The sequence below is a fragment of the Anser anser genome (genome assembly GCF_964211835.1).
Source record: "Anser anser genome assembly, chromosome: 5".
NCBI lineage: Eukaryota > Metazoa > Chordata > Aves > Anseriformes > Anatidae > Anser > Anser anser.
In genome coordinates, this window is record NC_139725.1 from 40,273,383 (window position 1) to 40,298,824 (window position 25,442).

The window sequence follows — 25,442 nt, forward strand, 5'->3', positions numbered from 1 at the left end:
CTTTTGTGAGCAATAAGCAATTTCTACCACACTAATGCAATTGGGGTGAATAAAATCATGTGTCAATCCAACTGCAATTCCCTTTGCTGAAGATATACAACTATTACAGAAAACTGGGGGGGGGGGGGGGGGAGAAAAAAAGACAAAAAAAACTTCAAAGCTTTAGTATATCACACAAATTAATAAAGACAAATGTTTCGTGTTATGCTGTCATAGAGAGAAAGAAGACATGCTCTCTCGTGACTGAATATTTGACTGACTGCATTCATAATGGTGAAAAGCAGAAATTTCCATCCAGACTTGGTGAAGAAGCGTCTCCAGTACTTCACAGGACATAGTAGACTCACTGACCACTGCATTCTGTTCAGCTATTGAAAGAATAGATTATGTGGTCATGGTATGGAGGTTGAGGAAAAAGTAAGTTACAGTGAAAAAAGAATTGAGCTCCTGTCTGGGGAAAAGGAGTCTTCTGTGACAAGAAGTTTTTTGTCTCTCCATGCTGATAGCCAAGGTCATACAAACTCTCGAGTCTCTTTGCGCCCCAGGGAACCTTAGTTCAGATCGTTCCTTACAGCATAATTTGAGCATAATTACAGCTCATGTTTTGTCTGTGCCCTAACTCTACTTATCTCAGCATTACTTCCTTCACAGGACAAGGTAGGTTATCCAGAGGATGCAGGCAGCTGAAGAGTTATTCTCTTAATAAGCCTCATTTATTAGATGCTACTGTAGATTAACCTATTAGATGGAATCGAAAATTGAACATAAATACAGAACCTGTGTTTGCTATCTCCAAAAATAGTGTGCTAATGCAGCTTGGTTGCTATGGTATAAAATCTGACATCAGGAACATGAAGATGCATTTGCCTTTTTCCATTACTTAAGAAGATGGCAGGTCGATTGACTAATCCAGTGGGTAGGATAGTGCATTGTTACTTAACAACAAGGTGCTTCTAGCACACAAGAAATGGAAACAGGGAAGAGGGATCAGTTGCTGCTGAGAACATAATCAGGTTTCTCAAGTCTGATTCTAGTATTTTCAGTCTTGGAGTGTTTGAGCTCATAATTCAGTACTTAATTCCCTTCTTCGATATTTTTTTTTCTGATGCCTTTTAGTTTTCAGTATATTCTGATGTTAGCAGAAGCCTTAATTTTGTTGAATTTGACTATATGCATTACTTAAGAGATTTTTCCTTAGGAGAAGAAAAAAAAACAAAGGTATCCCAGTAGAAGGAAGATGTTTGTTTTATTTATTTTTTCTGATTGTTTTATTTGAATGCAGACTTAAAACTTATGGAAAGCACCACTTTAGTAGCTCTGGAATGAGAACCTTTCTCTTTTCATCCATTTAAAATATACTGCACGAAGAACAGCAGTGCGAATTTCTCATACGTTGATTCTCCTGCATGCCTTAAGCCCAACGAGGAGAGAGCTTGGGTAAGAGCAGAAAGTTAGTTATGTTGTGGGGGATGCATTTCATGTTTTGTGAAACCTAACCAATGATTTAGTGAATTACCTAACCAACATTTACTTTCTGGGAGTAATGAAAGAAAGACGTTTTTTAGAAGTAACATATTGATTTGCCTTTATATGAACTAAGCCTGCAAGCCCTTATTATCACTCACCTCTATTCCTATCACGTGTTCCTCTGCTGGTTTGTTCTTTGCCTTTATTGCACCGTACACATGTGTGGCTCTCCACAAGATAGACTGTGTTTGTTGTAAAACATTCTGAACGATTTTCAAGTGAGCTACACCCTTTTTGTACATACAACAAGAAATCACAATGAGATACTAATTACTAATACCGTGTTAAAATAATAAATGATGTACTGAGCAAAACAAATGGCTTTAGCTGTTTCCTTTAGGAAATATGTGCGTAGACTTCATACAGATCCAGAATACGTATCAAAAGGGAAGTCATTACAGGACTGGAGCCTATGTTACTGACATTACGAAAAGGTGTGTTGTAATCAGAAGGATATAAAACAAACAGAGCCATGATTTTTGTATCTTCTTCCAAGTTCTCTGAGGCTTTGAAAGAGATTATTTGAGTATTAAAGCAAAGCTCATGCCTTGGTAAGAACAAATGTCAATGAAATGGCCAATATCAACAAGCTGGAGTTTTCTTAGTTAAAGTGGATAGAATAATATCTACTGAGGAAAAGCAAGCCATTTCACTCTCTGACTTTTCTGCCTTCTCTTTCCACCTTAAAAGCAATCTAGAAAAAAATCAGTCAAATAATTCTAATTAGAAAGAAAACAAACATAAAAGTCCTGTTACCAATGCTGCAAGAAAGTAGTGTGAAGGTCAAGCATGTGGAAACAGAAAGGACGGTTTGAAAGGCAAAATTTTCTCTTATTTTCTGCTTCTTCCTGCATGTGCAGAAATCACTGGTTGTTGTTGCAGAATGAGCTTTCCATCTGTAGAACTGGTTTTTGGTTTTGTTTTTTGATATGTAACTATTCAAAGAGTCTTCAGCTACTTCAACAGGGGCCTGCAAAAGAAGGGGTTTCCCCACAGCCCTAAGTTGCCATGTCCAGCAGCCACTGCATCTTCCCTCTCCAGCACCCTAAGCCATGCTCTGATTAAGGGATTTTATTTCCACATGAAAAGCTCAGGCATAAAAGGAAGAAAAAGGAATCTTCTGTTCCAGTTTGGCATCCCTGACCCATACCTCACTCTTCCTGTAAACTAGGGCCTGGTATGCCTCAGCCGTGGCAGCGTCAGCAGTGCTGAAGCCACTTTGCAAGCATAAAGCAGTTATGAAGCCAGTTCTGGAGCTGCCCTGCCACTTCTCAAAACAAACCCAAACCCTGGGCTATTTGGGGGCTTTCCAGCATTGGAGTGCCACAGTGACGCACGGAGACAAAATGAGAAATAGTTCGGGGAGGGATGAGGGAAGGAGCATGCCACAGCCTCCCCCACAACCCCAAAATCCCGTTTCACCAACCACCTACAAAATAACGGCAATTATTATTAGAAGAGCCCGCAAGCTCCTCTTCCGTAGAGCAGAAGGCCATCAAGGGAGGGAGAATAACCAAGAGGGGAAAAGAAAAATCAAGGAAACGCAGAAGCAGCTCGAGGTTTAAAGGTGATTTATTGCTTCACAGCTATACGACGAGAGGATTTCACAGATCACACAGGGCACCGTTTCCACCCCCAGGGAAGCGGGGGCTCCCCACGGCCACGATTAGCCAAGGAACAGCCCAAAAGAGCCGCACGTAACGCCAATTTATTTCCCCGCAGCTCCCCCGGCCATCCGGGGGATTTTTTTACCCCTCCCTGAGGCGGCCGGGGCCGCGACCATTGAGTGGGGAGGGGGGCGGTGGGAGGGGCGAGTCACCTTGCTCTGCACCCCCCACACACCCTGAGGTGGGCTCGCCCATCACCATGACAACGACCAATCAATGTTCCCCTTTCCCCCCCCCAGTAAGGTTGGCCGTCCGGAAGCCTAGAGAAGGCGCGCAGCCCCTTCTCCCCCTTTCAGCCAATCAGAACGCAGAGAAAAAGCGCGAGGTGGGCGGGGCCTCACGGCGCGCCGCCTATAAAAGGGGGCTGGAAGCGGCCGCGCGGCTCATTCGCGGCTGGCACTGGAGGTGTGAGGCGGGTGGGAGCAGGGAGAGCACCGCCGCGCCCGTCCGCCTATCGCCCTAACGGCCGCCTCACCGCCCTTTCCCCGCGCTAGCACCATGAAGACCAAATTCTGTAACGGCGACGCCGACCCGTCCCCGCTTGGGCTCCTCCTCGGCTGCAGCCCCGGTTCTGCCGGCGGCGGGGGCGGTGGTGGTCTCCCCGCCGGTGGGGGTGGGCAGCCCCCTTCGGCTCTCCCTCACGCCGAGCCCGAGGGGAAGGAGCCCGTCCCGCCGCCTTCCTCCCTGCTGCCCCCGCCGGCCCGCGAGGAGGAGCCGCCGCTCGACCCCCGCACACGGCGCAGGGCCTATCTGTGGTGCAAGGAGTTCCTGCCCGGCGCCTGGCGGGGGCTGCGGGAGGAGCAGCTGCGCATCGACCCCATCAGGTCAGTGCCGGGGCCGCCTCTTTGCTTTATTTTCATTCAATTTCCCTAAATTCGCCTCTCCGCGCCCCACGCCGCTCTCCCCCGGGCGCTGCGGGCACGCCCCTCAACCCCCCCCCACGCTATTTCCCTGTGCTTGTGGTGCGTTCCCCCCCCCCCCGCGGCGGGTAATGGTGGGGTCCGAGGAGGGCAGGGAGCGCTGGGGTCCGGCCGCTTCCATCGCGCCGCGGGGGAGGGTGCGGACACTTGGAAAGCCCCAGCCTCGCTGCATCCTCCGCCGCCATCTGGGGGGGGGGATGGATGGGGAGCCGCTGTGTGCCCCCAGCCGGGCTCCCCCGGGCGAGAAGAGCCTCTGAGGATGCCCAGAGCCGCAGAAATCAGCGGCTGGATGCCGCGTGTCGGAGGTGGGGAGCATCTCTGGCCGTACCAAGCGCTGCTGGTGACTCAGCGCGCTGACAGCCTGTAGGAGACTGGGTTTTGGCAGCCCACGGGTGTGAGGTGGGGGTGTTGTGGAAGCCCTGAGTGATGTGTGGAGGATCCTCGCCTTTTTTCTTGCGGAATTGCATCGTCTCTTTGTGTGGCTGCCCTGTATGCTCGTCCAGCCGATGCTAGTTCAGGGTTTCACTTACAGGCTGTGTGTGGTGTCTCGATGCTCAGTCATCCCACCTGATCAAACATTTGTGGTTTTAAAGTACACACTTGTCCATTATTCACCTTGACTCACTGAGTTTGCTTTTCTGATCACTTATGCTTCTAAATATATGGCTTTCCTAATTATCCTAACGTCTATCCTTCTGTTGATTCGTGAAATACATGCAAATACCCCCCTGGTTATTGATGATAAAAGAAAGTATAAAACTGTTGGTGAAGATCTCAGATATACATGTGAGCATGATTAACTCCTTAAGAGTCAGTAATGAAAGTCTACTTGTAAAGTACTTTTGCTCACTTGACAATGCTAATGATGTAGTAAGTTGTTAAAGGGAGCGAATCTTGAGAAGAAGTGACACTGTTCCTAGGCAGCGTTCCTAGGCTACAGAAATGACTACACTGTTATTTCTGGAATCTAATTTGCTTGATTCTGTTTTCATCCTTAGTAGTCTGTACTGCTGACTCCAGTACTTAATTTCTAAAGCCTTAGGTTTTAGCACAGTTATTCCTGTGCTTCTTGGAAACTTCCCCTCTAAAATACTTCTTGAGAAATCGCTTGGTATCTTCTGACTGGGAGGAAGAGAGGATGGGCAGAACTTAAAGAATGTGTTAGATCATGGGAATTGGCAGTTGCATTTATTTTCGCAAAAGCCTTTTCACCGCTTTCATCTAAGGAGAACACAGTCACGTTGGTTTGCAGATTCTGGTTTCACAACAGTTGAGCAGTGTGCATTCTCCAGTGACTACTGCTGTTTTGACTGTGTTAGTACAAATCATGTTTATGAATGCCAGTTAAATACATGATATCATAGGATGAGGAGGTCCATATTCTTTGTTTCAGAGCGAAGAAATCCACGCCTAATCAGAATGCAAACATAAGTACAACTGATTGCTGTGGCTGTGATTATTTGGGGAGTTTATGAATAGTCTTGAAAAAAGGTGACCCTCTTGGAATTGCTTACCCTTCATTAATTGGTAGTAGACTAACTAGTAGCTTATCTGTCTAAGGGTCTTTTGACCTTGTTAAGCTGCTGAGTACTTTTTAGGAGAAGCATACCTTTTATTACCTTCCTGTAATTAGAGGTAACTTCTAATGCAGGCAGAGCATGTTCAAGTAACTTAAGTGTTCATACAGTGTTTGTTTAGCTCTAGCCCAGTGTTTTTTTATGATGTCAGTTCCAATGTATTTCCCTCCTACTTAAACAAGATTTTTTTCTGTATGGACTTAGAAAAGGTGGAAAAGGATTTTCAAAACCTGTCTTATGACAGTTCCAGTGGACCCCGAAGTGTAGCCGGTATAACTAACCAGCGTTCTGATCCCCTCTGAGAGTGAGGTTTTGCTCTTCATTTGATATCCTTTCCATCTGTCTGGTTTTTCTACCTGTTCACCTTCACGGCTCAAAGTTACTCCATGTTACTTCTCAAAACATCTGTTTTTGAATGCCTGCCAAGCCACCTGGTTCTCTTCTGCCTGGTTTCTTGAGCATATTGTGCAGCTGCTGTTTTACCCTGTTCTCTTGATTTTTTTTTCCTTCTTAGTCATTGGCTTTGGGTCTGTAAGTCAGCCCTTCTGTGTGTCACCTCCCAGTAAGTACCTACATGTCAGCCACTTTTTTGGAAGCCTTCCCCTAGAAGTCTTCACTACTTCCACAATGAGATTGTAAGAGAATCCAGAAAATCACTTAAAAGTGTTAAGATGAGTATCAGGTTGGGGATAAATATCACTTGTAGCATGCTGCTTTACCTGGCTTTTAAATCTGTGCTTCCTTATCCCTTTACTGTTAGCCTCTGTGTTTGGATTGTATCTGTTTTTGAAGGGTGTCTCTTTAACGATACAAGTGTTTCAGTAGAGCTGATTTGCATTTCTGTTCTGCAAGTAAACCAGAAGTTCTGGTATGTCTTTCTCTACTGTAAGAGGAAGTAGAAAAAATCTGCTGCAGAAAGTGTATTTGTGAACATATTAAGAAAAATGAAGGTGATGCAACCAGACAGCGTAGTAAAAAAAAAAAGCTGATTGAGTAGACCCATGTCTGTAATGTGACTACAAGAAACCAAGAGAATTCACCCCTAATGTAGTATTTATCTTTTTTGATAAACCCATAGCACACAAAGATGCTGTCACTTTTTCCCCGATGATATGAAAAGCCAGCGTACTTGTGTAACCCCTGAATGACTGAAGCACAGATCTCCCCAGTTTGTGTCCTACCTGATAAGTTTGGGTGATTTTAGTCTTAAATACAGGAGCGATTTCTTTAAAATAAAGAATTGTTTTAAATTTAAAACTTAATTCTACTCTTAAAATGAGTTGGAGTGATAGCATAGTATGACTTGCATCAGTACCACAGATAGTCAGCTTTGTAGCTAATTCTTGTAGCTGGCAGCTCAGTGATACCAGCTCTTAATTTACACTTGGTTTTGTACTGTGTGATGTGAAACTCCTGCTGTCATCTCGATCATTTGTGCAACAAAGTATTTCTGACAAGACTCCAGTTAGAAGTCTTGAAAATATTTACACTAACAGAAGTCTACATCTTAGCTGTGTAATGTGTTTTACTTCAGTTTGTTCATAGCTCAAGCCATAATTTGGATTACGGTGAGCTGTGTGTTAGGAAGCATGAGGCTGCCCATCTTTTTCCTGAAATCTTACGGGTTACTGGCAGTCTTGGAAAACTGTTTCTCGTGAGTAGATCTGTTGTGTAGTGATAGGTATGTTAGTATGTCTCCAGAAGTGCTCATCCAAATTAGGTAATAATCACTAATCACCCTTCTCTGTGCAGAGGTGGCCTCAGCAACATGCTGTTTCAGTGCTCTCTACCTGATACCATTGAGACAGTTGCAGATGAACCACGGAAAGTTCTCCTGCGCTTATACGGTGCAATCCTGCAGATGGTGAGTACATAGAGTGCTTTGGGAGTGGGAGGGCTTCTGTAGCTTAATTGTGCTATGTTTGGAGATCTTCATCTGTGACACACTGCAAGTGTGCTGCTTTATCCATTTGGGAATGTTTTAGTGGCAGTGGGGTAGATTGTTAGCTTAAGGCAGTTCTCTTTATAGTTTGTTATTGCCTAGAACTTACACTCCTTTCTACACAGATCCTGACTGGCGTGTATCAGCTGAAGGCTCATTTGCTGTCCGTTTGATCAGTAATGTTTTGTTCGTGGTGTTAAGTTTGGACTGTGGTGTTTCAGAAAAGTTATTAAAATCTGCTTCTGTACAGTATTGTAGGACTCTGGCATAACTAGCGAGATTGCAAGAGACTAAACCGCTTAATTTTAATCTTGGTAGTGCTTACAAATCTGAGATTGAAGTTTTTGTCAAACTTAACCGATACAATGCTCAAGCATTTTCTTAGAGACATGGGTAACTGGTACTGGAAAACTTAATCTGTAGTGTTAGAATAAAAATCAAGCACAAACATCAATATCATATAGCTATCTCATTCCAAAGTACTTTCCTAAGTGTGTGATGTGCCCTGTAGTTGGTGTAGAAACTTAACAAGATGTTTACCAAAGTCTTCTACTGTTACTTTTCTTTTATCTGATCAGTAAAAATAGCAAAATGGAAATAGCATTGAAATTTGTCAAGCCTTAGGAGAAGTGGGTGGCAAATCTGTTTCAAATTGTAAGGTTTAAAATCAAGACAATTTTGTAAAGGTGGTCTCTTTTAAACCTTACAGACTATTACTGAAGGACTATACAGCAGATCTTCTCTTACCCATCTCTGCTAGCCATTTGATTCTTCTGTAATAAATCATAAGTGTTTAACCTTATGAAAAATTGCAGCTTTGTAAAATTACATTTGGATGATGTCAATTCGACTTAGAGGGTCTGGTTTCATTATCTATTAATTTGTGATATTTTCCAATACTCAGTATTTATCAAAGTTACTTGCTTTATCAGTTATTTGCTTTGAGTAACTGATCCAATATCTGCAGGAGATTGTTCTTGAAATTTCAGCCCATTCTTCCTGCATCTGCTGTCTTGATCAAGCTTACTATCAAAAAATATCACTGATATTGTCACTTAACTGGCTTTAAAGTAGTCTTTTATAATGTAATGTGAGATATTAACTTTCCCATGGTAGCAAACTACCAGAAATATGTAAGAGATTCTAGCGGCTTGAAATAACAAGGAACCCTTGGCTACAACACCGTATGTGTGTTGAGAATGTTAAACTGCTAGACAAGAGAAGTGTGTAGAAGTTCATTAGCTCCAGCTTAAATAGTCTGTCCTTTGGCTTAAGAGAAACCAAAAGCAAAGTGGGGGGAAAAAAAAACTTTGGGAAACCTTTTGAAGTCACTAGGGTTGATAAGATTTTTTTCATAATTATTAATGGCTTTAATGCAATGCTGACTTGATATGTAGAAGGCTTCAGTAGGATCATGGGCTGTAAAACTTACATAGTGATAGAACTTGTGTTGCCCAAGAGCTGTGAAGAAATGTAGCCTTTCTCCTTTTTTCCCCTTTTTTAGAGGAAATGTAGATTTCAGAGTTCAGTTGCCCTTCTCTTCCTTCAGGGTTTTTCTTAACTTGTCTTTTCTGTGCCCGTATTCACTGAAGAAATCAAAACAAAATTTTGGTCTCTAAAATCAGAGAACTAATTCGGTTTGAAAATTGAAAGTGTGTTCATAACTTTCTAACCTTTCTACTCTTGGTGTTGAAGGATCTTTTGAGATGTCTAACTTCCTTTATTTCCATAGTGGCAGTGAAATGACTGCTCTTGTTGGTGCAGTTCACTAAAGGTTAAGTAAGCAGAGAAAGTCCCAAGGTAAAACTTTCAGATTGCATTGAGGTTCACAATTTTTGTCAACAAACATTTGTCTCTTCCAGCCCCTATACCTTAAGTGCAAATTAAAATATAAGCAAACTGTTTTATTGGGGTATTTTGAAAGCCTCACTTAGGATTCTTATGAATTTCAAGGTGGCTTAAGCAGAATCTTATGACAAGCCTGTTGTTGTAAGGGAGTGATTTGATAATTTTTTTTACTAATGTCACATAAGCTTAAAGCCCTGTAGAAATTAAGGGACACTACTTAGCAAGTTGAGTTTTGAGACTTTAGTATTAAAATTGAGACTTCATTCTCAATGACTTAACTTTAACTGCCACTGAGTATTAGTAGTTACCACTTGTTTGTTTGAGCCTTTGTAGCATGCTTTAACTCTTGTCCATTTTATTTCCTGTTGAAATTGGAGTGCAAAACAGTGATACCAGCTCTTATTCCTTATTGTAAATACTATAGATCTGTAGCAATCCATACCAAATTGGTACAGGTACAGCTGATGAGTTTAACAAACATTGAATAGCATAGAGGTGAAAAATAGATACCTGATACTAACTTAAGAGTGAATAATCCACAATTTTCTTCAAGCCACCCTTTAAAAGAACCTTTCTTTGCAGTTTGAAAATAGCCCCAGTTTGCTTATTATGAATCTTGGAAGACACAAATGTCAGTACATGAAACTCATCCAATATAAACCATGCCAGTTGGCTAAAGCTGCCACACAGGGAAGGCTCTGTGCCTTCCTCTGTCATAGCTGATTTGTTTAAGCCAATTTTTTGTGTGCATGAATGTTTTGGGGGGGAGCTGGGGGGACATGAACTGACCTGACTTGGCCATTACTATGAATGGTCGCACTGGCATGGATGTTTAAAAATCAAGGACTTCTCTTGAGTATATCCTTGAGCAGAACTTTTTTTTTAAGAGAAGAATTTGTGCTTGTGACAGGTTAAAGTACTAACCACATTAAAACTCAAATGTTTGAGGCACAATGCAGATATGTCATACATTGGAAAAAGGGAAATGTCTTACTCTGCTTCTTTTATTCTTGCTCCGGCTTAGTAGCTAAATTGAAAGGGGAGCACTGAAAGTAAAACTTCCTCATTGCAAAATGTCATAACTGTTGGCTATGTTCAGTTAAAACAACTGACCAAAAGGTTCTCCAACAGTGCTATTTAATGTCCAGACTTCAAGATTGGATTTCATACAGATCACTGCAGTGGTTCTACTTAAATTCAGAACAACCAAAAATCCCCAAGTCTTAGAAATGCCAATAGGATTTCAACATGTGCTAGTGTCAACAACAGAAAAACCCAAATTAAGGTGAATTTCTTCAAAGTTCACCTATCAAAAGGTAAAATGGGAATTGATTCCCATTCTTCTACACATGTCAAAAGAACCTTGAACTCCGATTCACTGGGGCTCTGTTACTTTGCAATAGACAAACCAAAATCTTGTATATAAATGAGGAAAACCAAACCAGTATACCTAATTTTCATCTCTGGTCTCTCAACTTCTCTGTGAGCAGACACAGAGTAAGTATAAATGGTTGCCACTGTTCTGTGGTAGATCTTTTTCCATACCTGCCTTGCTGCCTTTTATTTTTTTTAACTAAATAAAATGCAGACTGCTGTGTAACTGTAATTATCAACGTCTTCTGTGGTTGTTGGTGTCCATGTCTGTTTGTAGCATGGAGTAACTACAAATCCCTGGCACTGGCAGACGGCTTGAAAGAAACCAAGCACCTCTTACGGGGATATATTTGTGTTGGGTGGAGTTAAGGGTATTCTGGGGGTAATGTACCACTTTAGTTGTATATGCATGTGTTCTCTGCTGCAGGCTTGCCCATGCGATCGTGCCTAGAGCACTCTGGTTTCCAGGTGACAGACACGATTCACGGTATAGTATGAGATCTCTGAAGTTGGAGCGTTCTCTACAGCTTTCATTTTCTTTAGTACTGGATTTCATTTGTTTAAAAATAAGGCTTACGTAGCACCAGCTACTGTCTGTGCATCTGAATGTTTAGTGCAATAACAAAATACCAAAATACTGCCCCTTCCTTTCCTCTGCTCCCTCATAAGAGAATGGTAACTTGAAGTGAAGAGGATTAGAGATGTCTTTGTGGCTTTAGTAGGACTTGAACTGTGAATATTTCATGCTCTAGGAGTTTAGCAAGCTAGTTCCCATCAGTGATCAAGGGCAGGTCTTCAGGAGAAGAAACAGGTATTGTTGAATCTAAAACTGTTTGCATTCCCACCCCGTTCAAATAAATGTATTCCACTAGTTTCTAAAATTAAAAAAGCTTCCCCTGCATAGGTTGCTTCTGTAACTTCTCAAGCAGTTCCTTTTGGTGTTGTAATTCCTTGGGATTTGAAAATAGTGCACTACCTTGATGTAGACCTACTTGAACACAAATACAGTTGAGTATATTCAAAAAAAGTGGCGTTAAAACCTAAGAATTAAATTTGCAGGCAGAGCCAACAGTTATTTTAGAAAAAGGTGAAAGTTCCTCCCTCCTTTGTACAGAATTCTTCTGTCAAGCACCGTTTGTGTTTTTATGTAGAGTTGATCTAGCTACAAGAGAAATAAATGTGGGAATAATAAAATTAAGGAGAAAATGCTGGAAGAACTCCATTTTCTCTCAAACTGCCAGATGTGTAAGCACTGTCTGGTCACCTTTTTCTAGTCAGAGATCAGGTACTGTGGAGTGCCTCCCCTTCTAGGACTTCAGTCTCATAGCTGAATTGTGCTTCCTTAAAATCAACGTACGTGATCAGTGAATTATAAAGTAGAGACTCTAAACAACTTCTGATGTTGTTGTGTATCTAGTTGTCCTCAATTACTAATTGTCCTCAGTTACTAAAATTGTAGTGAGATTTCTTATTGTGCTTTGAGAATAAGCCTTCTCGCAGCAACAAAAACACTGAACAACTGTTTTAAATAGTTTGCTCCCAAAGATGTAGACAGCATGCCCTGTCCTAGATGATATTTCTGTTTAGAGGGAATGATTAAAAACCTTCTGGAGTTATTTAATCGTTCTCTTACTTGGGTAAATAAAATGTCCTTATTGCTGTAGATGTAAATAGCTCCCAGATTTTTCAGTTAGTATGCTGTTGGAGTTTAAGCCAAGAACACAAGCTAGAAATGTAGATGAAAAATGTCATGGTATGAAAAGTTTGAGTTTAATTCTTAAAACGCCTGTTACATAAAATTGCTACCTGCTTTATTTTGTTTTCATTGACCACATGTACTGGAGGCTTTCCTAATTCTAGGCTGAGTACATGGCCACTTCTGAAGACTGATCCTCTCCAAGCTCCCATTCACGTTTTCAAGTTATTTACAAATTACTTGGTATTCATTCTCCTCTTGACAATAATGCTCTATGCTGAGGGAACAGAAAAGAGGAAGGGATGCTGCAGAAGTCTCCTTTTCTGATGACTCTGCGGTGCACATCCGTAACTGTCTCTTTCTAATGGCACGGTAGGTGCCATTAAGATATCTCCAACGCTAATTCGAGGTGGACTCTTAGAACTGGCTAGCTCTTTACACAGTATGACTTCTGTAGAGCGGATGCCAGTTCAGGTTCTAGGGAAAAGCCTAATCTGCTTACCTTCTGATGAACTGACCCATTCTGAGAGCACCATTAATCAGGAAAGACTCCTGGATGGTGAGTAACTTTCTGACTGTTCAAGAAAAATCTGTAAGATGCAATAGTGGTATTGATGTAGGACATGCTTGTTCAGAGAAGCCCTCTGTAAATTACTTTAATATTACTGTGTAGCTACACGTTTAGCTTTAGTGAATGTTTTGACTTTATTAATTTCCCTGAAAGGAATATAAACTACTAGTAGTTCTACTGTCTCGTTTTAAGCTTATCCTAGTGGAATGGGAAGTACTTGCTGAAAGACCATCGTTTCATGTTAACTATACTTCTTCTATAGCTTCTGAAGTACTGTAACTGCATAGCTTGTGTCAATCATTAGCTCGTTGTACTGTACTTAAGGCAGCTGGTGTTGCTTAACTGTATTCTGTTAAGTTCCTACTTCCACCCTTGTTTTGGACATGTTAGAAGGTTGGAACAGAAAGGTATGCACCCGGTTCTGGCAATGAAATGCTTTTATTCAGATGGTGGAGATGCAGGCTACCTTTATGGGCCTCTGAACCTAGTCTGGTTTAAACAGTCAACGGTGGAATTGCAACATAAGTAGCAGCCACAAACTGTCGCTAAATCTAAGCAAATACTTGCTTTCTCTTCTTCTTACCTTCAGACCTTTAAAGGACAAGGTTTTTTATTGCATCTTGAATTTTAAATGTGCAGCTCCATTGAAAGCATGTGCCACTGAAGGTTTGGGTACTGAGGGTATGTTCTAATAAGTATAAAACTACCTTGTAATGACTTACCAAGCCTAACACAATTCATTATACATGGAATTGGTTAAAGTTTTGCTTGTATACTGCAGTGCTTACTGCTATATCTTTAGCTCACGTGGGCATTTCATTTGAAGAAAAATCCAGGATTTGCACAGCCAGTTAACTATATAGTGGTCCATGCATGTGTAGCCTGGACAGTCTACAATAAAGAAATCGAGCCATGAAATTTTGGAAAGTAAGGTAGCTGCAAGTGCTTTGCAAGCCTCAAAACATGACTTTACTAATAGCCCTTCTAAAGCTTTTATGTAATCTATGTAACTTATCACAAGTGCTTTAGCTGCAAGAAGAATGTCATCCTAGATGTCATTCAGAGGGACTTAATTTTCTCTTAATTAAAAACATTCCTCTAAGCTTCTTATACATTGAACTCCAGTTCTGAAATACTGGGAAGCAACAACAAAAAAAGCTGAAACCCAGCTCCTGGGCTATTTACAGGAGTGGCTTGGTCTCAGTGGCACATCCTTTTGAAAGGTTTTGGAATTGATGAAATAGTATTGTGGTCAGAGATCAGATGGATACTAGTGTTGTAGTTGTCACAGATCAAGACAATGTTGAGATATCTAGTTAACTGTAGCTGGCACTTCTACTCCCTTTGTTCTGGTGGTTGCAGGTTAATCATGTTAAATTTCATCTTCTCATTGTGTTTGTTTTTTCTCATTCATAGAGGTCCTGTAATAAAGGAGAGTCTGTACAGTCTCAGAAGGAAAATGACTTGCAAGTAAGTAATTAAATTTGCTTACTTGACAGAATTTTATAAATAGTAGAGAAATGTTACGAGTCTGCTTTTTCTGAACCAGTAGTTACTCTGGCTGGTGTCTGGGCTGGATTTCTAGAAACCATAGAGAGTAATGAAGAAAACAAATCTATTTGCTCACAGAAGTGACACAATGTATCTGTGAATAGCTTAGAAATATTTAAACATTCCACATTTGCACAAAACATCCCAATTTCAACACTAAATGGCTTCTTACCAATTCCAACCCTTGTACCAGTACTGCTGGTTTGGGTAGTAGGCTCTTTCTGTGGTAGAGGAATACTGGTACTCTGCTTCTCCTAACCCATACTTTATAATAAATCACTTAGCTCTTCTGAGGAAAGTGATAAGGAGCTGGAGAGAACTTCATTTTGAACACGAAGTGGTTTTGATTAGCATTGTGCTTGGATCATCTGCAGTCTGCAGACTTCAGTTGTCTTGTATTTGGAACCATTTCTGCTCATCCAGCATAATGTCTGAGTGTAATATTTCATAATTGTCTGAACAGAATTTGGTAGCTTAGATTTCTACCCTGATGAAATTTCTCCAAAGAAATATTTTGGCATGTTAGCCAGATGCTTTTCTTGTTATGTACTGTCACTTCTCAGTTCTGTAATGGTTTTGATAGTGATGAGGGAGAAGTACATCTTATTCGAGTTTGATAAGTGCTGCTTTTTTGTCTTCATATTTCTTACTTTCTGGGAATACCATCTGAAAACAGCTCAAGCATTTATTTTCTAGTGAATGGAACTCAACTCAGCTTAAACTGGTTTTAAAGTTGTTCATGAGTGACTGCTTCTGAAGCTTTGAATTTTTAGTTATGGAGGTGATTTTTTTTTACAACTCACCACCAGCAAAATCCAATAAAAATGTTCCTGAACTTGTAAAAGAAAACAAACCCCACCCTAGTGCAAGCAACTCACAGATGTTTTGCAGTACAGGAAGCAAGGCTTTGAACTTCAGAACCGTCTTCATTTGTTGCCTGAAAATAGTGATTCTAAGATGTGATCAGTGCTGGTAGACTATTGTTTTCTGCTAGGAGCTCCATAGTGCTGGAACTTCACTGTTGGATTGGTGAATTTAATTGTTTTCAGGAGGCACTTGACACTTTTCTTGAGTCTAGGTGAAAATTGCAGTGAGATTTGATCAGAGGAGTTAATGGCATCCTCTGGAGAGAGCTGTTTATTTCCATACCTGTATTTGTCATTAGTGTGTGGAGTAGAGGTCCAGGTAGTATTTGCCTATACTTCTATCCTGAAGCAGATTGTTCATGGAGAGAGGCTGTCATTCTTACTGCTGAAACAGAAGCTTACAAACTTGCAAGCACATAGTTTTGGATTATTTTACTGTTCTAAATTCTGAAGTGTTTTACATGACAGGATTAGGCAGACACATGGCAGAAGTAACCCAGAAGTGAACTGTAAGTAAATGGAAATGTCACCCTTTCTGGTTGTCATTCCTGATGTATTAAGGGATGTCTTAATAAAGAACAGGCACATGGCTTGTGAAAAACATGGCCCCTCTAAGCTCTGCTATTAAAACGTGACTTCAAGTTTCACTCTGTAGGTAAAGGACTAGAGAAAAACACTAGGATTATAAACCATTCTAGAGCTTTTTGTTAATGAATCATAAATTTTCTTTGAACTTTCTTTGGGCTAAATTGTCAAACTAGGTGGGTTCAAGGAATATTTAAGTTTGAAATCGGGGCAAAAAAAAATTACTCCCGCAGAAAGTGGATCACAGTGATAGGAACTCATAGGATATTCTCAGAGATGAAGAAAAATTGAGAAATTTGGTCATATGTCGGGTTATTCCTTTTCTTTGGCACTTGTTGTTATCCAAGCATGAATTCTTCTGGTAAGATGTGGAAACAAGGAACTAACGTCTTAGCAGACACAGCCAACAGGATTGCTGTACTCAGATTTTTAAAATGCCCTGATGCTGTACCAGTAACACAAGTTTAGTGTCCGTTGGCACTGGAGTAGGCATTTAGTAACCTATATCTGATTTGCTTTTTGGTCTTTGGTGTTGGGCTTCAGAAGTGAACTGAAAAGTTCACAGGTATAGTGGTGAGTGCATGTGAAATGATTAAAAGTACACTTCGGTGCATGCGTTCCTTGTCGAGGAGATGAGATGGAAAAGCCGTGGAAGACATGGATGTAATGCATTCATATGCAAGGCATCCTAAACTCTCAGTTGATATTCTTGATGGCCTTTTCACTTTTTATTAGAGTTAAAACTTCAGAATGTCTTGCCAGTACTTTGTAATGAAATGCTAGACTTTCTTGGTAAGATACCAGAATAACAAGGTAGGGGACAGTAATTTAAAAAAAAAAAGCAATGGAACTGCCCAAAGTTCGCTTGGGAGTGGAACTTGAGTTATTTACTGTCTGAGACTGCAGTGAAGATAGTAATGCAAAATGCTCTGTAGTCCAAAATACTTGAGAGCTTTCCTTGTGTTGTGCTCTTACTGCTTATGCTTGTAAGAATTGTGGGTCAGATTTTGAGGCAAGCTGCACAAATGTGGGAAGAATGAGCAAACCTCTAGGATTTAAGTACAGATGGATTCCTGTTGATATAATGGCTAGATGCATTGATTTATTATTTTGCAGCTTCTGTTTACTTAGAACTAATCTTACCTGTCAAGAAAGCTGTACTTCAGTGGTTTGAACTGTATTTTTGAGACAATTTCTATTAATTTTAAAGCCTTTGTATAAAAAAGCTGTCTGGCCTGTGATTGCTACAGAATGAGTTTATTGATGTAAGGAAAAGTTCTTTAAGATTGAGGCATGTTTGAAGATAGTGAAGGAATAATGCTTATCCACACCCACCCACCCTCTCCTTAGCAGGAGTTTAAATTATCTCCCTTTAATAAAAAAAAAAAATGTGCTTAACAGGCACAAATCCTAATTCATTCTTCTGAATGAAGAACTGGTTAGTTCAGTCACTCACTTAATTCACTTGCATAATTAAAATGTCCTTTTGTAAGGCAGTGCTCCAAAGTCTGTTAAAATTGCTAAGAATAATATTTACGGTTTCTGTGATGTGCTTCAGTAGGATAAGCTGCTTCAGGAAATAAATTTGCAGAGTTCCCACAGGTTAGGGAGGAGAGAGTAGTTTGCTTTTTGCGTAGTCTTCCTTTGACCTGGCCCATGCATTGGTATCTAAGTCATGCTTATTTCCTCCCCAGTTTTAAACTTGAAAGTAAGACATTTGTATTGCTGCCATGTTAATTACCAGTTGTTATTAGTCAGGAAACTTGAGTTAGTAAAATGCCAAGTCCTCCTCTTGAAGCTAACCCTAAAATTTCTTACTCTGAAGTAGTTTAGCTATAGCATACACCTAAATTCTTTTTTGTGGAAGCACCAGCTAATGTTTTGTTTCTTTTTTCATTTTTTAATGAAGGGGGCAGAAGCCATGGTTTTGGAAAGTGTTATGTTTGCCATTCTTGCAGAGAGAGCTCTTGGTCCAAAGCTCTATGGAATCTTTCCACAAGGGCGACTGGAGGAATTTATTCCTGTAAGTCCTGTTCATGATTATTTAGTGGGCTGGTAGTTGTTTTAATTGGTTGTGACAAGAAGGTCTCTGGACTGCCTGGAAAAGCAGGGATGTGGGAATGGAATACTTGGCAGTCTGTAGTAATTGCTGGCTGTAATTTGATACAGTTATACTGGGTGTTGGAGAGCCCAATTATAGCTCTTGCCAGGGAGAGATATCTAAAACCTCTTCAGCTGTAGCAGAGACTCATAAATGAAGATAAAAAGCCTGTTAGATACCAAACATAGCATTGGAAGCTATAGAGTAACACTTTCCTTTAACAGCAGCAAGAGCAGATACTTGTGATGCTCTTAAATACTTCTGCTCAGTCTGCTTTGAGGATATTCTTGGTGTGAGATTTGATATTCCCCAGGTCTTGATCTAGGAGAAAAATTGACTAAGTCATAAGTAAGGTAGGCTAGTTAACTTAGCTTTTCCAAAGGCAGCAACTATGAAAGTTCATTTGGGATGGAAGAAAAGTTTATTGCTTGAGTACTGTCTCATGCTAGTACTTGTATTTCTCAACTGTGTTTTAAGAATACTTTATTTTACTACAGAGCAGGAAACTAAGTACTGAAGAACTAAGCTTACCTGACATATCCGCTGAAATAGCTGAGAAGATGGCTAGATTTCATGGCATGAAAATGCCATTTAATAAAGAACCGAAGTGGCTTTTTGGGACAATGGAAAAGTAAGTTATACGATACTTTAAACTACAAGAAACGGGATGATTTCTTGTAAGCAGAGTACCCAAAAAATGTTCTGTAGTTACCTGCGGAATTTAAAATAACTTTGGGGTGGAGGGGCATTTTCTTCAGTCACTCTTTTAAACTTTCTTGATTTTTTAGTTTAAATCTCACCGTAGTATGGAAGACGTGTGTTTATTGACATAAGCACTGTACTGTTTTCTTTATTTTTAACAGGTATCTAAATCAAGTGCTGAGGATTAAATTTACCAGAGAATCCAAAACTAGAAAACTGAACAAACTCCTCAGTTACAATCTACCCCAGGAAATGAAAAATCTGAGGTAAGCTTATCTACTATCTTCCACTTAACACAGTTTTGTTACAAATGTGTATATTTGCTCTAACATGTTGAACAGCATAATACCCTATATTAATTTCACTTGAGGAGTTGGAGATTTTGTGATTGTGACCAACTTGAGTCTAATGTTACTACAAATTGATAATCACTTGCTGATCAGTGTCCAACTTCAGTCCTGATCTTGTGCTCATAATTGAGAAAATAGTCTTGATAGAAATGAATAGCACTTCAAATTCTCACAGCAAAACCCATCCTGTACCTGGAAGAACTGAAGGTAGGGATTTGTTGCTTACTAGATTCTCTATTGCTGTTTTCCAGAGCTATGCTTGAAGCCACTCCATCACCGGTTGTATTTTGCCACAATGACTGTCAGGAAGGTAAGCTCCTAATGCTTCATGACTGTGATCAATGATGCATTGTTCAGCCTTTTTCTGATCATTTGTTTGCTCTCTGAGAGGTAGTCCCATTATCCCGGTACTGCCCTGGCAGCAGTGGCAAGGCAAAACGCTTTGACTTCAACAGCCCTCCGAGGCCGGTTATAGTGTCATAACTGTGTTAAACCAAGCGTGTGACCTGTACTTACACATGCTCTGTTAGTACAGGTCAGCTGATGCTGGGAGCCTTGGGTGATTCCTATCAAGACCGTACCTTTCTTAGTGGTCTGAAATAGGAGTAGGTTAGGATATCCTGTAGCCCTTTTGAAAGAAGAATACTGAAAAAGTACAGTGAATGGTGAAAATGGAGATGTGGGAAGATTGTCAGCAGTTGTCAATTTCTTCCTGATAAGAAGCAGAAAAATCTTGTTTTCAGTACTTTCTCTGGGAGTCATGGAGGGAATAATAAATTTTCTGAACCAGTTCTCCAAGGGGGTGAGGAAAGAGGAGGCAGGGCTCAAGGTGCTGGGTATGCTGTCTGGACTTCCTTTACCCTGTACGGAGGGTAAGCTGGGCTGAGCTCTAAGGATGCTGTACTAGGACCATATGTGGGGCTGTCATGTTCTTGTGGGTCCCAGCCTTGATAGCTAAGGCTGGGGAATGGGCCTGGAAAAGGATTGTCCTGAGGGATAGGTAGCATGAGGTGGCGGTGTGGGGGAAGCCGCTGGTCTTAGTTCTGAAGAGCCAGCTCAGTAGTGGTGGAGTTCAGGCTCTCACTGCTGGTGTGGCAAGGTGCGGTACCAGAGGAGTTGAGCATGACAGGGCTGAGGTGAGCTTTGCAAGCTAAATTTCCAGGGCATAAGGCAAGTATTCGAAAGCACAGGGAAAAATACTGTGCTTTTTCTGTTGGTGCAAAGGTAGGGCAAGGGGATTTGGCATGGAAGACCAGGTGTACATATGGGTAGGGGGCAAACTGTTGGAGAAATTAGAGTATAAATTGATTTACTGGTAGTAAAAAGTTATCACTTGGCGCAGGCAGTCTTGATGACTTTTAGATGAATTGTAGTGACAGTGAATTGAAAGGATGGTTAAACCATGTTATACAGGAGAAGGCTGAGCTTTTCAGTCGGTACCTGTTGTGCCACACAGAGCAGCAAAGTAATCAAGTCCATGGCTTTCAGGCTGATGAAAAGCAATTCCTGTCCCAAGTGTTGTGTGATCAGTGATAGTGCTGTGCACATCTGAGAGGTGCTGCATAATTTAGACCTCAAGCATTAGAAAGAAGCAATTCAGTGAGAGATGCCAAGGCTGATGGCATCACCTGATTTAGCTGCAAGCTAAACACTGTATTGGAGAAGCAGGACCCTTGGGGAAACAAATCTACTTCCCTGCCTGTACAGAAGAAAACCTTCTTGCTTTCAGCTTCACAAGGTTTATAGTATTTATCTTGACTTCCAGTGAGCTGATATATAGCCAGTGTAACTTGGCTATTCCCTTTACTCATCTGTGTGGGTGTAAAGGATAACTGGGATCATATGAACAATGGTTCTTAATGTTGCTTTTCTGTAATTTCCATATGACTTCATTGAATATGCTGTACGTCTTCACACTATCTTGCTTAATATTATCTTACCATTTTTAGGTAACGTCTTGCTTCTGGAAGGCAGAGAGAATTCAGAAAAACAAAAGCTGATGCTCATTGACTTTGAATACAGCAGCTATAATTACCGGTAACCCATTTTAGTCTTTTCTGTTCAGCAAGGAGGTGTATTGCCTTATAAAAGACACAGTGAGAGCAAGTGCTGCACTGCTCATTATCTCAATTCTAATGAGTTGTGTTCTGATCTTAGTGGTGGACAAGAAATGTAACCAGTCAAAACAGCTTTGGTCCTGATGGCTTTTGGTGTAGGCCTCGCAGAAACAGCATGGTTGCAGTTGCTGGAGCTTGTTGGACTAGAGGGCCTGTTTACATGCAAATAACTTATTGTCTGCCCATCAAAACTTCTTTCTAGTGGCAAGATGAGAGTAGTGCATTGTGTGTACCTAATATATGTAGAAAAGCAAAGCTTTCCCTACTTTGTGCAGTTCTTTCAAATGGTTTTCTCATCTGTGCAAACAATACTAACAGTAATCCTAGGATTTTTTTGTTACCCAAAATGCTTTATGTCAGTCATGTGTTTATGGATGACTTAAGCATGTGGAGTTGTTGGGATCATTAAATGTTAGCAGAGTTGAAACATAAATAGAACTCTGAATGCCAAAATGTAAAAGTAGGATGTGTTAAGTAGCTTGATCAGTATGATCTCCTTGCCTGCAAGAATGCTGATGTTAGATGCATCTGACTTAGCTCTAAGAAGCAATGCGTACTTGGGTATTTTAACTGACTGCATTGATATAAAACTTGGTAGTGAAGTCTAGTATTTTCATGTAGCTGGTAGAGTTCTGATTTATAACTGCCCATCTTTACTAATTGATTTTAACTTGCAAAAAAGGTGCAGTTCATCTCTACCTCCTTTAGCAAAAGCTGCAGCAAGTTCTACTAAGTAGCCTTGTGCTATTAAACTTGATTTTAGGCTTGCTGAAGCAAGAACAGATGACTAGTGTGTAAATAAAGGCTATCTCTCTTTTTCAGAGGTTTTGACATTGGAAATCACTTCTGTGAATGGATGTATGATTACACATATGAGAAGTATCCATTCTTCAAAGCTAGTGTTCTGAAATATCCTTCAAAGAAGCAACAGGTAGGAACATTAAAATAAGTAATAAGCCAGAGTCTCCAGTTTTCAGATCTTAACCCTCCGATTCTGGTTTGGACTTGCTTTTTCACAAACCCTTTCTTCCATGACTTCCTCATGTATAATACTTGATACAATCCTGACTCTTTGCTTTAAAACCTTACAAACTTCATTACAAGCAGCCATTCAGGATAGAATATTTATGATTTGCCATGTAGGTATGCACCACAAAAAAAAATCCTGTAGTTGTGGAGTACAGCACTGAAACAAGCTGGCAGTAACAAAATGTCAGTTGTTGTCTTAATAATATGCCTTTGGTAAACCAAACTTCCAAGCAACTACTGGAATTGCCAGTAATCTTAAAACTAACTTCAACAGTGTCAATGTTTGGAAAATGTAAATAACACACTAAAAGGCCCGCTAAGTTCTGTAAGGAGCAAATATGTCTTGAGACAAATTTGTAACTTTCTGATTACTTGCTTTCTAGCTTCATTTTATTTCCAGTTACCTGTCTGCATTCCATGATGGCTTTGAAAATCTGAGCAATGAAGAGAAATTCAAGCTAGAAGAGGAAGTGTTGATAGAAGTTAACAGGTAACTTACCATTCTCAGCTCTGTCTTGAAACGTTCATGCTGCCTGCATGCATACCTCATTGCGTGGAAAAACATCAGCCAAGAGAGACTTTAAGCTATTTCTATATGGTAAAGAAAAATCTGTCAATTGCAAGTCTTAGACATGTGACATGCATTTGGTGAAGTAAATAAAATATTACTCAGTGGGGAAAATAATGGAATTATTTGTAACAGGATATTGAAGTAAGGTGTTGTGACTTAGCTGGGTATCTTGGTAAATACAGTCTTGTCATTTCAGGTTTGCCCTTGCATCACACTTCTTCTGGGGTCTGTGGTCTATTATACAAGCAAAGATCTCATCCATTGAATTTGGTTACCTGGTAAGATCTTTATGATTAAAGTTTAATTAAAAATGTATGCTCTAAGGAATCTGTGATACATCAGAGTAAACAAAATGGCTTTTCAACACAACCGAAGTGGAGTAAAAAAAATCTTAAATCAGTCTGTTACTAGTTAGTGTTTTTTCCTTAGGATGATAACACTTAAGATTCTATAGATTTCAGAAATTATTCCCATTGTTACATGGACTAGCCTTATGTGGCAGATGCTGCAGTGGCATGACTGCCTTGCAGTGCAGTGATTCTTCTGCAGTAAGAGGTCCCATGCAAGAGGGAAGCTACCATGCAGTAACTGTGAATTAGTAAAGTGAACACTATCCAAGTGCACGTGTAACAGGTTCATATCTGTTGTGCAACAGTATCAATGGCAGGGAGCAGCTTCTGCTTACGAATCAGCAATTCATGGTACAACATGCCTAGTGTACTGTAAAGTGATACAACTTTCAGGTATGTAGAAAATCCTATGGGAACTGTTGCAGAAGCCATTCTTCTTAGTGAAATCCTGTCCTTTTAAAATTTCCATTTTCTGATGTTCTGGCAGCAGCTAACAGTGTTAGAGTTGAAATAAGACTGGAGGAAATTCTAGAGGCGAGAGCGCCTTTGGAAAGTATCTCTCTCAAATAGATCTAATTACTTGAGATGATGGATTAAAGTAACACAGATGATATCTTCAGTTTTCCCATACCAAATAAAGAAACAGAACTGTTCACTATATGAATGTTCCTTATTTCCCCAGGAATATGCATTATCCAGATTTGATGCATACTTTGATCAGAAGAAGAAGCTGAAGGTGTGAATGTGAGAGGAGTGGCCTGTTGGTTACTGTATGAAGAGGGCAGCTGGACAGAACTTTCACTGTGCTTAGGCTACTGTATCTGTAACGAAGGTGTCACTGAATTCCAGTTCCTTGGAAGGCAGGTGTACAATACTGAAGACTGTATAGAAATGACTTGTTTACAGTTTCATAAATACATGGAATGAGGTGGGGAGGCAAAAGTAAAAATACAACAGTGCAATATCTTTAAATCCTTTTAATCTAGAAGGTATTTTATATTGTGGGAGAAGCTTACAGTTGTGTCAATACCATGTGAATTAGAGCAAACAGTGTTACTATGAGTATGTTTTCTAGGGGTGTGCTGAAATTAGGGTGACTGTTGTAATCAGAACAGCTGTGATGATGCATTGTAGACACTGCCTCTTAATGAGAAGGAAAAGCAAAGGAGACAACTGCTATACTGTGAAGTAGGCTTCAAATCTTACTGTGAGATTAGATTCAACATGCCCCGTGAACACTATCTTCAAAGCTGCTGATATGTTACACCACTTTAACCATAAAACAACTAAACACACTGAAGCGGTATGCTTTAAGGTGTTATCTACATAGACATGAATGTTTCTCTTAAGCTGGTGTGCCTGTGAAGTATGAATGAACTTTGAACTGGACATTCTGAAGGAGTTTGTCTTGAACTGTTCATTCCATATCCTTTGAGAACATGCTTTAGCCCGGCCTGGTTGTCTCTTAAAATGCTGCGTCCTGCACAGGGGGTTCTGTGGGCTGGCAGCACTGGGAAGAGTGCCTTGAATTACTCTAGCTACTCCCCAGACAACTGGATTGATGTTGACAATACTTGTAATTGGAGCCCATCTCTCTTCTTGACTTGTTGCCACAGTACATGGCTATAAGGAACAGTAGAGCCAAAGACTGCGGAGAACACTTCAGGAAATTGCTGTTCTGTCCATCCAATGCTTACGTGGCTTGGGAGGTGCTTTTCCTTGTACCTCCAATTTTCATGTTCCAGCAATCCAGTAAAGTGGAGCATCTTGTGGGGAACAATAATGTGTATATTGAAACTTGAGTATAATCTGTGTACATGTCATCTAAAGATTTCTTTAGATTTTTGGGGGAACTCGTTTATTTTGAACGTTATTTGTTTGTGCTTTCTAACACTGTATTATAAATAATAAACTTTTAAGTCTACTCTTTTTCATTTGTATAGCAAATACTGTTCCAAGCAGTTGAAGAAAATGTGCAGCATTTCATGTACTGTATAGCATAACTTGTAAAAGCTGTCATTTTATTCTCTAGTATAGAGAATCATTTTGCATATACAACTATTAATACTTTATAATAAATATAAAGCACTTAAAAACA

The 25,442-nt window shown here is 40.3% G+C and overlaps 1 protein-coding gene across 2 annotated transcripts; it reads left to right on the forward strand.

Moving 5' to 3' along the window:
* The first annotated feature begins 3,561 nt into the window (after positions 1–3,561).
* On the forward strand, positions 3,562–25,442 carry CHKA (choline kinase alpha). 2 transcript variants are annotated; one of them, XM_083837585.1, is made up of 12 exons: positions 3,562–4,018; positions 7,444–7,555; positions 14,539–14,592; positions 18,034–18,147; positions 18,723–18,856; positions 19,089–19,193; positions 19,529–19,587; positions 21,227–21,314; positions 22,217–22,325; positions 22,807–22,913; positions 23,191–23,272; positions 24,027–25,442. In XM_083837585.1, exons 1-12 carry the CDS (start codon positions 3,693–3,695, stop codon positions 24,084–24,086), a joined length of 1,350 nt encoding a protein of 449 aa, XP_083693711.1. In that variant the 5' UTR covers positions 3,562–3,692; the 3' UTR covers positions 24,087–25,442. The 2 variants fall into 2 exon arrangements, with proteins under 2 accessions (XP_083693711.1, XP_083693712.1); XM_083837586.1 differs by lacking the exon at positions 14,539–14,592.

Excerpts from the sequence above, each read along its gene's own strand:
- CHKA (XM_083837585.1), top strand. The coding sequence starts at position 3,693 with ATGAAGACCAAATTCTGTAACGGCGACGCCGACCCGTCCCCGCTTGGG. Across the intron at positions 19,588-21,226 it reads CCACAATGACTGTCAGGAAG|GTAACGTCTTGCTTCTGGAA; the intron begins GTAAGCTCCTAA and ends TACCATTTTTAG. Across the intron at positions 22,914-23,190 it reads GTGTTGATAGAAGTTAACAG|GTTTGCCCTTGCATCACACT; the intron begins GTAACTTACCAT and ends TTGTCATTTCAG.